The sequence below is a fragment of the Oryzias melastigma genome, linkage group LG17 (assembly GCF_002922805.2).
Source record: "Oryzias melastigma strain HK-1 linkage group LG17, ASM292280v2, whole genome shotgun sequence".
In the NCBI taxonomy this organism is placed as follows: domain Eukaryota; kingdom Metazoa; phylum Chordata; class Actinopteri; order Beloniformes; family Adrianichthyidae; genus Oryzias; species Oryzias melastigma.
This window is the reverse complement of record NC_050528.1, coordinates 23,156,686-23,172,607: the sequence shown is the minus strand read 5'-3', so window position 1 is coordinate 23,172,607 and position 15,922 is coordinate 23,156,686. Positions and strand designations below refer to the sequence as shown.

The following is a 15,922-nucleotide window of genomic DNA, read 5'->3' as shown; positions in this document are numbered from 1 at the left end:
CTGGCGTTAAGATACATATCACGATACGTTTCTCACAATACAATACATATCACGATCTCTCCAAAGATTGTTCTTCTGGGTTTCTGAACCATTTGCTGTGAAGTTCAGCAGGACTTTTGCTAGCTTTACTGACAGCGTTTCGACTGAAGTTCCGGGCATTACCCGCCGCATTGGTTCACTCGTTCTTGTCTGAGCCGCTATAAAGCACCGCAATCCACGTTTTGATGTGATAATGTGGCACAGAGTTTTGGTTCGGTTCAAATAAAAACTGTAAATATCTCATAATAACAAAAACTGCAATGTTGACTGAAAATTTAACACAAGCGGGTTCTCACTAAACCTTGTTGTTGTTTTGGTCGTCGTGTAGAGCTGCTCAAAGAGGCTCAGTGTGCTGTGCTGCCAACAATCGGTCAAGGACACTCATAAATAAAATTAATTAAATTAGATATTGTCAGCATTTTAAATCGATCCAAGTGAAACTGCAGTTCGCCAGAAATCGACTATTTACTTCTTATACCTTTTAACCAACAAAATCTTGTTCATATCTGTGATTTTCAAACGATACTGCAGTTACTCAATCAATTTTCAATACATATCTAATATCTTTTACATCCCTAATCTTGAAACATCCACAGTATTCAGAATGTCCTTGATCACTGCTGATGGTATTTGTGGCGTTTTCTTTGCATCCCCAATGATTTTTCTGGCAGAAATGATTGTGACTGAGGTTTGGTTACAACATAACGCCTAACTTTTCACTTCACTGTGAACACTGCTGACTGGCACACTCAGTTTCTTGGATACCTTTTTATATCCTTCTCCAGTTTTGTGCAGTTCAGTTACCTTTTCCCATAGATTTTTAGTTTTCCTCACAACTCTGGATCCATAAATGTCAGTGCATTTTGGGAGACCAGAAACTCCAAGACCTTTAGCGCACACTGATCACAGGCACATGAGTCACAGGTGAGGAGGGTTACCTTTACCTACCATTCAAACCCTTTTGTATTATTTCAGCCCAGTCTCAGTAAAATGCATACATATGCCACGATTTGGGAAATACCGTGTATAATATACGCCAAACCCGGTGTTTGCTTGCATATAATGCGCTCGGTCCTAAACATGTTAAAATGTGTTTTTCCACGATTGACACGTCCCCTGGTGGAGCCGTGAGCATCACAGACAGCCCCACAAACGAACAATTTGCTTTTCTAACCCTAACCATAACTGTAATCCTAACCTTAACCAGGAACGACGTCATTTAGAAAAGAGCCGGAGGATTTCTGACCACGTGACCAAAACAAAACCTAAAAAGTCGTGTATATTGTACGCCGGCACAACCTATCCTCTACCATTGCGTATCATATGCACGCAAAAAGCGTGTTTGGCGTATATTATACACGGTATTTCAGAGTGCAAAGTCGTGGAATATGTACGCATTTTACTGAGAGTGTGTTGATTATTTTATGTGCATGTTTTTTAGAACACTCAGAGTGTGTAAACTTTTGATTTTGAACCTCTTCCACTTTTCCCCCTCAATCTTCTGTGAAATATAGTTGAGGAATGATAACCTTCAAACCCCCAGCATGCATTGTATTTACAGTTGAGTTTTTTAAAAAAATGAAGCAAATAATGAACTCACTTTGAACTCCATCATGTAATTTTATTCAAATACTAAAAATCAATTTCTAAGCACTGAACAATGTAGATCGTCAGTCAAGGAATCTCCTTCATCAGACATGCTGCTTTCAATTATGCATGAGCGGGAATCCCCATCTTTTGGATGAAATATTTTAAAATAGATTTGATATAGAGAAAGAAAAGAGACACGTGTCCTGGCTGATCCCTGAGGATCATCCTCCGAGAGCCTCGCTCAGAGGCAGAGAGAGCTTTTCGGTAAACAATAAAACAAAAAATGTGCAAAAAGTCTGTAAGACTTCCAGCGATCAGTTTCTCTCGTACACACACGACCATCAGCCTCAGCGAGATGACATCCGAACAGAGTGGTTACAAGCTCCATGTCGTTTCAAATCACATGTTAACACATCAGTGAGATGGCAGATAAAGCAACAGTAACGTCTGTGCATGATTAGTGACAGAAGTGGAAAACACTACAAAAACAAATCCACCGCCGTGTGCTCGGAAATAAAAGAATTGATCGATATTTACAAGATGAATTCACTTTTTTTTGTTGTAAATCAGACAGCCACTGCATCTACAAATGTTACAAATGAAATGGAGTTGGCGTCAAATGCACATTTACATCTTTACACGTACCATCAGCTGACCTCAGAGCTGCGCAAACCAAGCAGACGGCTGCGCTGGGAGTGACTTGTGACACAGAGTGTTTAGAAAGCAAGAAGAGAATCTACAGTACTGCAAAAACAACCCGCCTGAAGATACACAATAAACAAAGAGCAAAAAAAAACTAAAGCACTAGTTGGTTTCTGAGAATGTTTCCAGGCCACTTTTCTGGATTTAATGTAAGATGGAGCAAAAACTGCAATTTAACAAATGAAAGTTTTACTGTTGATATTTTGATTGAAGGTTTGAGGAAATGTGACCGAATACTGGTGAAAACAGATGTGCACATGTCGGCAGCACTGGGGAGAAAAAAATATTCACATTTAACGAGACTGCACGCTGCGATATGACGTGAAATGCGAGTGAAGTGCCCCGTTTAAGGCTTTACGTCACTTTGGAAGAACATTTTGAAGTTTTTGAAGCACATAAACCCTCCCTCACCAGCTCATCCAAAGGCTCCATCAATACTCAAGGGAAGCGTGAGCTGCCTTTCCCGTGAAGCTGGTTATTTGAAATGCACGCGACGCGGTTTGATGCTACACAAAAGCAGTAAAGTTAGCAAAGCATCGACGCCGAGAGGAACTGTTGCATAGACGATCAGGCAGTTCTCACCGAGAGAAAACCAACCTCTAATAGTAACCATCAGCTAAACGCCAAATGACAATTTCAGCATCCAAAACTTCAATTATGTAAAAAAGAAAAACACATCAGTCATATGGAGGACAGACTTATTCACAGCACTTTAAATTCTGACTTTTAGAGGAGTTTTGTTCTTTTTTTTTGTTAGAAATAAACACTTGTGTGTTTTATTTTACGGATGCATTTCCTCAATTTTTGGATAAGCACAACATACTCGATGGTTGAATTATTCCCCCTGAACACATGAAATCTACGCTATCTAAGGCTGAACTTTCCACCTTTCTAAATTTCATAAAGTGCCATGAAAAGGTGGCATGACTCGAGTTTTGTGGCACAATGGAATGGGAAAAAAAAGAAGAAAGAAAAAGGCAATCGTTTCCAGTGCTGGCAGGAGATGGTCTGGATTGTGCTCGTTTGTGACGAAGAAGAAGAAGAACTAAAACATAATGGGGAATTTGTAAAGCTGATTGCATTTCTTCTCCCGTTTACTTTATAAGCGCACTGTAAACATTTCACGTGTGATTCCTGTGATGAACTGAGCGTCTCCGTGTGGTCCTCATGCATCCTGCGGTAGCATCGAACGCCTGCCAGCCTCCTCCGTCACCACCCTTCCTCTCCGCCGCCTCTCCCCTTTGGCAGTAGTAGTGTGGAGTAGACTACATTGCAGCCGTGCATCCCGTTTCTTTCTGTCCTTCGCTGGCGGCTCCGCTCCACTTAACTGATGCTCAGCTGGGCAAATCCGATGAGTTTAATATCGTCAGGGATCTCAGATTCCTCCACGCCAGATGCCTGTTAAGAAAAAAAAATGTATTAATTTATTGAGTCAAACTATCAAAAAGTGAAATATATAAGTGTGCGTACCAGCTTAAAGGTCACACTTTTGTTGCTTTGAGGATCATCGACAATCTTTTGCAAATTGGCTGCAACTAGACGAGACCAGAAATTTACAAAAATAAATAACTATTACACTGATAAAACAACAAAGAAACGTACCGATGACTAAGTCCCTCCCATCAACCAGACCGGCTGAGACCAACTCCTGAGAAACTCCATCCGCAGAATCTGAGGACGGATGGGAGTTAAAGCACAGCGAGTCGAAGCAAAAAAATAAATAAAAAGGGAGAGCTTGTACCTCTGCCTGGCATGAACTCAAAGCGAATGTCGTTGAGCTCTTTTTTGGAGTTCCTCAGTCTGAGAACGAGGCTGATGGGAACGCTGGACGAGGAAGCCGGATCCTGAAAACGGAAAGTGTTTTAGGAGAAGAATGTAAAGGAATAGGTACAATATTGAACATTAAAAAATGATCATCTTTAGCTCATTGATGTAGAAAGAAAAGAATCTGTTTGTTTGTTTTTCAGAGTCTAAGGGTCCGGATACCCAATCAAGCTAAAATAGTGAACTATCAACTAGAAAATAGTAAAAATAGGTGATAATTAGTCATGTGGAAAAGTTTAGTGACTCTAGCTTCAGTATTTCTGAACTAATGAACATTTTGGATAATATGAGATTCATATCTCCATTAAATTTAGTTTGAATAATTCATAATAATTGTATAATTCTCAATAATTTTTAATAATTAGTGGTTTCTATTTATTTGCACTCTAAATTATACATAAAAAGTAGAAATCAATTGTTTTTTTGTATTAAATGCTAGACTTTTTCTGAACTTTTCCTTGTGTATTAGTGTGTGCCAATTTGTGGCACCAATAAATGTCACCATTGACATCTTTGGTTTGGTAAAGTATTAAAAAGAAAAAAAGAAAACTTTGTTAAACTGATTCTCCTCCCTCACCTGGGCAGCAGGTGCATGTGAGGGGCTCACGCTCATGGTTGCAGTCTGGGGTGGAAGGTCCTCCCCTGCAGGAGCTGCGTTGGGAGGCCTGGCATGCGCCACAGGGGGCTGCAGAAGCACAGTGGAGCCGTCTGCTGGCGGGAAAAGCTAACAAACAGCAGTGGGCTCATTAATGGAGTAAAAGAGCTTCATGTAGAGAAAAAATTAAAAACCAGAACGTAAACAAGTGAAAGAGACATGTTACAGCCATGCAGATCTCTGTGTGAGGATTTCGACGTCATGTCCACTACAAACTCACTCACCTCCATATTCTGAGAGCCGTCCTTCACTCTGGGAGACTGCAGAACGGACATGACAGATTACCAAGATTATTAAAAAAAAAAAACATGCAATATTCATTTCATTCCCACAATACATAAACTGATGAAGTATTAAAGGATTAAAAAACAGAAAAACAATTTTGATAAGACAGTAGAACCCACAACCAGACATTGAAGTGTTAAAATAGATTACAGCAAGAAAGTGATCTGGCTGCTTTTATTTTTCTAATGACTAAATTTGATGTGCCGACTTCATGGACTTTTGTGGAGCTGCTTAAAAATGTCATCTCCATTACAATTCAATATAATCTTTCATTATTTATACATTATTGCCAATTCTGCTTAAATTGACTCAAATTCTTGTGAAGTCCAGAACTTCTACTTGCTTTTATCAATTTCCCATTTTATAATCAAAATTGTTCATGTGGCTGTTTGTGGTCTGTGCCGTGATGCTTCAGCTCAATTCTTTTTTTCCTTTTTTTTTTTAACTTAAAACCAAAAAATTGATAATTTCATGCATCCATCACAACCCATAAACAATTCAGAATTGTTTTATGAATTTTAAATAACGGATTATTGAAAAAAAAAAAAAACATTTAGGATATCCTAAAGAAACTTCCATCATCTTCGAAAAAGGCAAAGCAAATAACAAAGTCAATTGGAGCTTTTATAGCTCTGAGACCGGATTCTGTTCTCACCTTCACTGCCTTGACAGTAGTTGTGATAGTTGGCACCATAGCTTTAACATCTGACGGTTAGACTTCAATCGCCACAGAATCGTTCCTCACAATAACTGATCATTTTATAACCAAAGACTGACCGCTAAAACCTCAGGTCCTCCAAACTCATAATGACTGGAAGCTGCACTGATAATCGTTTCATAATCGAATCGTTTCCTCCTGAATTGTAATCAAATCATGAGGAGCCTCAAGATCTCCACCCCTCTTTCCTTACGTCATTTTACAAATCTGTTTCCTGTCTTAGTCTGTCAGTCATGTTATTTCTAGTTCAGTTTTCTTGTTCTGCTGCTTCATTATTTACTATGACAGATATCCAAAAAATGTCGATGTTGTAACTGTGAGAACCACCAGCGGGTGTTAAGCAACAGTTCTAGTAGTAGCTGCCAGGCAACCCGAGGCGTGTGGATCTGTGAGAACGTGAGTCTGATAAATCAGGATGATCACTTGATGATCAAATGAAGGTTGTGTCCAAATTCCCTCATTACTCACGACTTAGTGTGCTGCATAAGGACGTTCAAATCTACAATTCCCAAATCCAGAGTCCGAGAAATTTCCCACAAGTCTCTGCAAAAACACTAGTCTGCATTAATGGTCACTCATACAGACCATAATGCATTGTGTTTAAACACCTTGCTCTTTGAAAAAAAATGTTTATCTTAAAATTATTTACGATAAATTATCCAAATTTTCATTATCAAACGACAGCATATATTAATAGCCTTTGTAAAATGGTTACATTTTTACTTCGGAAAATGAGAGACATCTTATTTGGCCTTCAAAAATAAAATAAAAAAATTGTGATTATGCGTCTGAATTGCATTTCAATCCAGAGGACTGAATATTCCAGGACTATACAGTCGTTTAGGGGGTTTGGAAGAAGTGAGGGAATTCAGACAGAACCAAAGTTTGTGTTTCAATCTTCTTTGTGGATTAAATAATGAAATCTTCACTCATTCAAATTAAATTATTCATTTTCAGAGACAAAAATTAAATGTTACCACAAGACCAGACACTTTGGGAGAAACAATTCACCTGAGATTCAAAGAATGTAGCTAACACCAACAAGTCCATTTGGACTTTAAACCTTTTTTTGGTTAATCTCCAGAAGAACCTAAACCGAACCAAAGCGACGGCATCAGCTGGAGTCAGAGTCTCACCCGCAGTGCAGCCACAGCAGCTTTGCCCTCCTCGCTCTCTTCATCCAGCTCGTCGTCGCTCCACTCCCACCCGCCGTCTTCCGTCTTGTGGAGACGGCCGCTGGAACCGGGCACACGCCGCACCTACACGGAGCAGTGGAGAAAGGCAGCGCTGACTCATCCTACGTGGGATCCTTTCAGGACATGTTAAAGCAGGAAAAGCTGAGAAACTCAGAGGAGGCCCTGCACAAAGCAGTAAATCCTCCTGCAGGGATCTGCTAGCGTAGTGAACATTAAGTGTGTTTGTAAGTGGGCAAACCTTTTTAGATCGATCTGATATTGTGGGGCCTTTCTGCAGCAGAATCTCATGCAAGTACTCGTTGTTCTGGAAGAGAAAGACCAGTTTCTTGGAGAAACTGCAAAAGCCTTCATGAAATGTCCATTGAATTTAAAATAAATGGCTGACCTTGGCCTTCGTAAAGAATTTGTGCTTCAGCAGCTCAGCAGCAGTGGGCCTAAACAGTACAAACACATAAGGACCCTGGATTACACTCATTATCCAGCAGGAAGAACTGAAGGAAAGATAAGCAGTTAATCTGAGACTTGAAAACTGACCTTTTCTCAGGATCTTTCTGTAAACACAGAGACAGCATCTTCCTAAAAGATTTGCCATATTTCTTCACCATTTCCTTATCGGTGATCCCCGTCTCCAGGCAGGGGGGGTCGTTCTGTAAGGTCAGCATCAGCACCTGCCAGACAGTTCAGATTCAGAGAGAAGGCACATCAAAGGAACCCATTTCTGCTCCCTACACACGCCAAACATGTTCCATGTTTCAATGCATTACCTTAAACTGGTCTGTACACATTTCTTCTTACACTGCAAGTTTGTAACGCATTGTAACCACTAACGTTTTGGCATCTTTCACTCATAATTTAAACTTCCACTTTCTTCTGTGTCATCAGTTCCACCTCAGGTCTCACCAGAAGCATTTTTTAACAACAATCTTCCAGAGGACTACAAACGAACAAGAAATGTTTTCTTCTTCTTCTGTTTAATTAGACAGCAGTTTACACTCCAAGTTAAGAGGATACACTGCTACTTACTGACACTTTATGAACTCCATTAACACAAACACATTAACGTCAATAGTGGCTGCAGCATCTCCTCAGAGTAAAACACGTTCACTCATTCTATCACGTATCATTGAGATTTTCCATTGTCTGTAATGAAAACAACATACGATTGTACAGTGTTGCATTTGGGTGACGATCTTTTATTTTTCAGAGCTGTAGCAGCTGTTATTGAGAAAAACATAAATTCTTATGATCACGAGCGGTGCAACCGATAAAGTTCCGTATACAGATCGGGTAGTGACAATACACTCAAAGGCAAAGCAAGCATTTAGTTATGGTCACGTCTGAGACACAAACCAGCACTTCTGATTAGTCCATTTTAATTTACTAGAAATAGTCTCAGGATGTAAGAACTAAACAGTCGACTCAACCTTTAGCTGCCACAGAGTGTACAACCATATTTTTGAGAGTATGAATTGAGATTTTTTTTACTTAGTTTGATAAGGGTGTGACATAAACTCAGGAGGAACTAATTTGTGATTTTTTTAAGGCTCATATATTTGTTATTTTTCCTCTAACAACCGGCTGCACTTTAGAAGTTGTTTCCCACTAAAATCCACTAGGGGGCGCTGTAGGTATGTGCATCGATATTTGCTACCAAGAGCAACACAGAAGAAGAAGAAGCACTGTCCAGAACAAATACAGTGGGGAATCTGATTGTTTTCTTCCTGAACTTTATGATATTATTCTTATTTCCATTGAGACTTTATTATTGCTAGAGACACAGAAGTACCGCTAAAAGCGTCCGTAATTCAGACAGCTCATCCAGTATAGAGGTAAAGATTGTGGTAAAAGGAAAAAAAGAAAGACTGGTCTCATGAGTCTAGACTTGGAGACGTGATTACTGATGCTTTTGTAGAACCCTTCAAAATAAATAAACCTGATCTGGCAACATCATCCGTGTCTTCCATACGTTGTAAATGACATATAGTCAATGCTTCCATGTAGGGTTGAGGCTAAAAACGTGACGATAGCTTCTTCCACATGTGCGTTTAGTTTATGAACACATTTTGGACAACCATTGAGCAACAAATTTGATGCGAGTGAGAGTAAAAAGAGGCAGCGTGGAAGATTTGTTCAAAAGCGTTACATGTTTCTCTCAATAGTCCGACTTATGTTATGAAGCAACGTGTATTTTTATTTTTTTTTTTTTACCTTTCCGAGTAAATTAAATCATAAAAACATGATTCTGTCCTCAGCTACCTTCATTGGTGGATATTTATGATATGGTGCAGCTCCAGTCGCCAGTTCAATGGCCGTGATCCCAAAACTCCAGATGTCTGCTTTGAAGTCGTATCCACGAACCTGGAGATGATAAACACAAATCAGATGACGCTTTGCTGCAAGAAAAATAAACAGAATGAGAAGATGCCTGGAACAGTACCTGCTCCATGACCTCTGGAGCCATCCAGCAGGGTGTCCCCACAAATGTCTTTCGAACCTTGTTCCTGGTCATGTCTCCTCCGGTCGCTAGAAAGGCACTCACACCAAAGTCTATGGACAAAAAACATCACGCTCAACCTTATCCATAATTAAGTGTTTTATGGAGAGAAAACAGAAAAAGTAAAGTACCTGCAATTTGAACAGAGCCATCATCTCCAAGAAGAATGTTTCCGGCCTTCAGATCCCTGCACACCAACAGGAGGAGCAAACAATCGTCGTTGTGCGTTACAGGTCAGCAGCTGCATCAACACTACCATGACTTTGCTCTACAAATAATTAATCACCTTTAACATTGCACAAGAGCACTTTAAAGGTTTGAAAGCCTTATGATTCATTACATTCGTACAGTTAAGACTAATGCTTCGACAAAAGAGCTGGAATGGTTTAAAGCCTCCATTTTTACACACCACTAAAACTGTGCTGTCTCCGTCCACTAAAATACTGTTGATGACATTTCAAATTTAACTATTTTACTCTGAGACCCCAAAATAGTGTACTGCACTTCTTCCTTTTACATAAAATAAACCTCTTCTATTATGCATTTTCAGTGTATTAATTAATGAAAGCTTGAGCTCTGGAGGAAACTGCATGCTCACATGCAGAGACGACCGGCTCAATGTCTAACTTGACACTATGGGACGACGTACCGATGGATCTGCCCGTTTTTGTGAAGGTACTCCAGCCCCTCCAGTACTTCCTTCAGAATGGTGGCAATGCTGGCCTCGTCCAGCACGCCGTTCTTGTGCTCGCCGCGCGAGATGATATGTTTGATGATGTCCAACACCGAGCCTGAGGCAAAAGCAAGAGGGTTTGTCAAATCATGTCAACAAAACAGTCATTTTATAGTAGTGATTGAAATACGGGTGCAAATTGGGACAATTTGTAAGAGATTTTGTCATCATATATTAATGTTTTTTTCCCTTATGGAAACCCCCCCAAAAATTAAAAAAATTAAAAACAGCAGCTTTTAGACAGCAAAACAGGAGCAACAAATGGTTGCATGCCCCTGCTTGTAACTACTGACAGGAAATTCACTGCCCATACAATCCCTCAAAATCCAGAGCACCTAATAATACACATGGCTTCTGAGTGGATTAATACATATATTGAATAAGAGTCAAAGTTTACTTGACACAGAACATTAGCTCAGGATAAAGAGTTAAAAGGCCCCGGAACAAGTTTTCCCAACGCTGCAGCACTTACCGCCGCTGAGCAGCTTCATCACCAGCCACAGCTCATCTTTCACCACAAAGGAGGTATAATAAGACACTATGTTTGGATGGTGGCACTGGCTCATAGCCTGAATCTCTTTCTGTACACAGAAAAGAGAGGGGGGGGGGGGTCACAGGAGCACCAAACATTAGCTTTGTGTTTAGTAAAACTTTCTTGTCATTTCGGGAAGATTTCAAGATAATAAGGATTTAACCAAAACAATAACTTAAACAAATCATCTCATCTGTGTCATTAAGTTTTTCATCAATAGTTACAATTCTTGTAGAGTATTCAGAGTAATCTGTTAATGCAAAAAAGTATTTGTCAGTCAGTGATTATGTAAATTGCCCATCCTAATAAACAAGATCATCATAAACTCCAACTGTGAATGTAATAAAATAATTCAGGAAAACACATTGTTTGATTTTCACAGAAGTCATTTGTATGATGGTGCAGAAAATAAGTTTAGATCATTACTTTGTAATGTCATCCTGGTTAATAATGACAAGAACTTGTAGGTTTCCTGTAGGTCTACATACAGTAGCTGCTATTTTGGTCCATTCTTCCACTCAGATCTTCTCTAGAGCTGTGATCTTTTGGGGTTGTTGCTAGGCAACACAGACTTAAAACTCCCTCCACAGACTCTATACTGAGGTCCAGAGAATGGCTTGACCACTCCAGAACCTTGAAATGCTTTTTACGTAGACACTCCTTCGTTGCCGGGGCGATGGATTTAGGATCATTGGCATGCTGGAGTTTGTATTCAATGTTATCACTGATGGAAGGAGGTTTTTGATCAAAATTTCTACATGTGCTCCATTCATTCTTTCCTTAATAGGGATCAGTCAGCATGATGCTTCCACTTCCGTGCTTCATAAGAGAAGCTTGGTGGAATGCAATTCAGCTTCCAACTTCAAAAATGTTGTGAGACATTTTTACTGAAGAGTTTTCATTTTGGTCTCATCGGGGGACCTTTGGAGAGCTCCAGCATATGAATCCTTGACGATATAGCGTTACCAACAGTAACCTATGTTACTGAGGTCCCAGCTCTCCTCAGATCATTGACCAGTTCCTCATTTGGAGCTCCAGTTAGAGAGAATCTTGTATTTCTTTAATTTTCTAGTAATTGCTCCAACAGTTGATCTCTTCTCACCAAGCTATTATATTTATTATAGATCGATTCATCCTAATCTTGTAGGACCTAAGTACCTATTTTCTGCTCCATCATACAAATAGACATGAGTGATGAATTTCTTTACACATTCTGTCTCTCACAGTTGAAGTGCATCTATGATGAATATTACAGAGTGAACTCGTTTTTTTTTAAGTGGAAAAAATTGCAGAATCTTTAACAGCCAAATATTTTTTTTTTGCTCCACTGTACTTCACAAACTCAGCAAGTCAGAGCAATTTTAATTAAGAATACCTGCTTGTTATCATATAATCTGAGAGTAGATAAACAGCACTGTAGTTCAAAGTCATGTCATACAGCATTTATTGCAAAGATTTGATCTGAAAGCAATATGTGATACAGAATGAGAAGGAAATAGCAAAAAAATTAAAAGTTATAGCTAACTAAAGCTAATAAATATAGTTACAGGCCCATTTATGATCTTTTTTAAATCTGTAATGAGTTTAAGATGTTGCTTATAATTAAAACACATGCACTTATAGCACATGATTAAACAAATTTGGATTAGCTACCTGGTTTACTTTCAGTATTAATTAAAGGAAATTTAAGTATTATTATACACACTCCTATGCATTAGAACATAAATTTGTCTAATTAGTGATATGATTTTTTTTTTCTGTCGTATAATCATATTGGGAAAAAAAGCACATAATGTCACAGTGCAAGACAGATTGTGAGACACCGACTTTGCTTACATCTGAATAGTCAGAAATTAAAGAAAAAAACACTAAAGAAAGAAGTAAAACAATCTTTTGGGCTGAGATTCTACTGTGTTTTTTCTTAACAATTATACACACTGCAAAATCACAACATCTTATCAAGCGTTTGTATCTAGTTTCCAGTTAAAGATATTATATTATAATCAATAAGACAAGACAAACTTGCAACTTTCAGTCAGATGTAACGACTTATTTAAAGACGATAAATCTTGAATATCTTGTTGAGCAATTTTATCTTTAAAGACAATGTGACAATTCTGTTTTTAACATGTTCTTGTGGCCTTTTTATCATGACGAAGGACATAAATTAGGTAAATTAGGCTTTAAATTACATTTCTGAGTAATTCTTTGTTCAAATCATTGTGAATCAGGAGCAGACGAAAAAAAAAGTCATTTGAAAAAGCCTGATGCAGTGACGTAGGTGTCGACAGGCAACAAGCTCCCTGCATCCACTTGTAGACGACTAGATCCATGTACGTCTTCATTTTCCTGGTCTGAGCTGGCGACTGGCTCAAAACTGTACGGCTGGATAGCTTCAATATTTTTTGCCATTTTTGCTGCACCAGTAATATTTGCTTAGGGTTGTGAGAGGCTGTAAACGAGGAGTAGAGAATGTAAACAAAGGGATGATTGGAAGTAGGAAGCAGGCTTACTATGCCCAAAATTCAGAGGAAAATTTTTAATGAACTAGTTGCCACTTTGCAGAAACCATGTAGAAAACACTTTTTTTTTATTTTGATTTTGGCTAAAACGGCATAATCATAAATAAAACACCACTGGGAACGCTTTAACAATAGATCAAAAATGTCTGGAAAGGAACTTTACAATGTGTAAAGCAAGTCTTATTTGAATTGGGCTAGAAATAAAGATAATTGGACTACTTTAGCACTTAAAATATGATATTATGGGGAGTGAGAATAAGAATGTAAATATGTACATAAATATATCTATTTTAAAGATATAAAACATTTTTTTTATTTTAGTATATTATATTTCGAGTTATTAGCTAAATATAACTTAATAAGAGTGTTTTCACAGATTTCAATGTTAAATTGTGTCTTTGAAAAGTAGGATATCACTACTTATTTTAAAGGAATTGTACTAAAACAAAGTTTAAATGTTCCATTGGCAGATTGACTACTTTCCCATTTATAAATGAAAAACATCTTGTATTCTAACTTTTACTTATTTGTAGGGTATTTTTTTGCAATGCACACACAATAGCTAAATCTACAGACACACACAGATGTAAAACATCTGTTCCTTAATAATATAGCTTTGAGAAGGTTTCTTACCAGTAGCTCATCCATGCTAGTTTGACACTTTTCCAAGTTGATGCGTTTGATGGCCACCTTCTCCTTCCTGGGCTTGCAGTAAGCTGCCTGAACAACCGCAGTTGCTCCACTCCCTAATGAGATCCACATTAACACTTGTAGGCATAGGTAATCCAGCTCATTTCATTCCGAATAACCAAAGTTTACAACGACCCGCACAGTCACTCCATGATGTCACGCGGTCATACCATGCAGTTAATTGTGCTCTTAATGCTAGCAAACACACCAGAAAGAATCAACTTTATTTTAAAAATTATTCTATTTGATATAGACTTGTGCAAAGAGTGGCTTTTCTTGAAGCTGTCTCCTACTTTCAGTTGCAGAACACCACCCTCTGTGGAAACGGTGCTGCACACTGAGCTTTAGCTAGCATCTAGTTTCCTGATGGTTAGCAGGACGCCGTCTCCATTTAGCTTAGTAAACACAAGATATAGCTGCTAAAAACTACCGGACCGCTGATGATACTGCGGAGTCGCTGCAGGCTGTGACTTCTCTTAGCTGCAAAAGCTAGCATGCTAGCAGCGGTTGGACTCTGCAGCAGACGGGGCATGCTAGCATTAGCCGGCTAAGCTACTCACCTATCACCTCTTTAAGCTCGTAGTCATCTTTGTCAATCGACCACGACTGAGAGGACTGCTCGTCAGCCATGCTTGAAAAGTGCGAACGGGGGCTTTGAAGCAACAAGAAAGACGCCGGCGGGACGCTAGCTGAGAAGATCTACTCCATTCGGCTCCGCTAAAGCTGCTGTTCCGCCGACATCCACAGACGCCCCTGTCAACACAACTTTACGCGCGTGACGTGCGCACCGAGGAGGAGGAGGGAGGAGGAACCGGACTGTCGCCATCTTCAGCTCGGCAAATGTCAAAAGTGAAATTCGTTTAAACATATGCAAGGGTTACCTTGTCAAATTAGTTGTATTTTCTTCTTTTAGCTTGGACTTTATATAAAGTATTTTATAAATTGAAATTCCACATAGTGTCATGTTAACCAGCAGGGGGCGACAATGTGAAATGTTTTACTTCAAAGTTCAAATATATCACTGAAAATCGTGTTTTTATGTTGTAAACATTTTTGTCATGATGGAGGACATATTTAAGGAAACTTAAGATAAAAAAACTACCTTTCTGTGTATTTCTTTATTTGAGCTGTTGTGAATCAGGAGAAGCAAAAAATGCTGTTTGAAAAATCTTGTAGCCAAATAAAAGATCACTCGGAATGATGATGTAAAAAATATGGTTGGAGGGGGCTTTAATTTTTCTCGTTTGAGCTGCCATCTGGCATTGATATAACACATCATTTTTATTTCACAGCTAATGCTAACTTGGGGTTGTGAGGGGCTGTATGCTAGCGGGAGAGTGTGTAAACAAAGGGATGATGGGAAGTTACAGTGCCATCCACAACTCAAAGTAAAATTCCTTATGAACAAGAGCTGCTCTGCAGAAACTATGTCCTAAAAAATGACAGCGTTTTTGTTTATGGCACAAAAAAACCCAGCAAAATTATAATTAAAAGACCATTGAGAACGCTTTTACAATTGATCAAAAGATGGTTGGAGTAGGACTTTAATGAAAAGGGACAATTCTGTTCTTTTACATTTGATTAATTAGGAGGGAAAAAACGTTCTTCTCTTTGAAACACTTTTATCAATGGTTGCCACAGTGAATCACGTACCACTATTTCACCTGATCCTCTGTATTTTCATCGTCCCCACACCCTTGATCCTTGTCTTTGGTCTTTCCTATAAACCTCCTTCCTGGCAACTCCAGCCCCGGCATTGTTTTTGCCAAAAATATTAACCGATCTTCCTATAAACATGTCCAAACCGTCTCAAACTGACTCTATGTCAAAACATCTACCAGGAGCTGTCCCTCTGATGTTCTCAGCCCTGATCTTATCTGGGCTCACAACTCCCAAAGAGAAGCTCAACATCTTCAGATGAGCACTATCTTTCAAGCGTGCC

At 39.0% G+C, this 15,922-nt stretch overlaps 1 protein-coding gene across 1 annotated transcript; it reads right to left on the bottom strand.

Annotated features, from left to right (window-relative positions):
* Nucleotides 1-1,635: 1,635 nt before the first annotated feature.
* Nucleotides 1,636-14,771, bottom strand: LOC112147560 (serine/threonine-protein kinase OSR1). Its single transcript, XM_024274064.2, has 17 exons — nucleotides 14,541-14,771; nucleotides 13,924-14,036; nucleotides 10,709-10,817; nucleotides 10,153-10,294; nucleotides 9,635-9,690; nucleotides 9,447-9,556; nucleotides 9,266-9,367; nucleotides 7,544-7,677; nucleotides 7,395-7,443; nucleotides 7,248-7,313; nucleotides 6,950-7,072; nucleotides 5,035-5,070; nucleotides 4,733-4,879; nucleotides 4,073-4,175; nucleotides 3,934-4,002; nucleotides 3,802-3,866; nucleotides 1,636-3,729 (listed from the first exon to the last, which is right to left on the bottom strand). Exons 1-17 carry the CDS (start codon nucleotides 14,608-14,610, stop codon nucleotides 3,655-3,657), a joined length of 1,569 nt encoding a protein of 522 aa, XP_024129832.1. The 5' UTR covers nucleotides 14,611-14,771; the 3' UTR covers nucleotides 1,636-3,654.
* Between the last annotated feature and the right edge of the window lie 1,151 nt (nucleotides 14,772-15,922).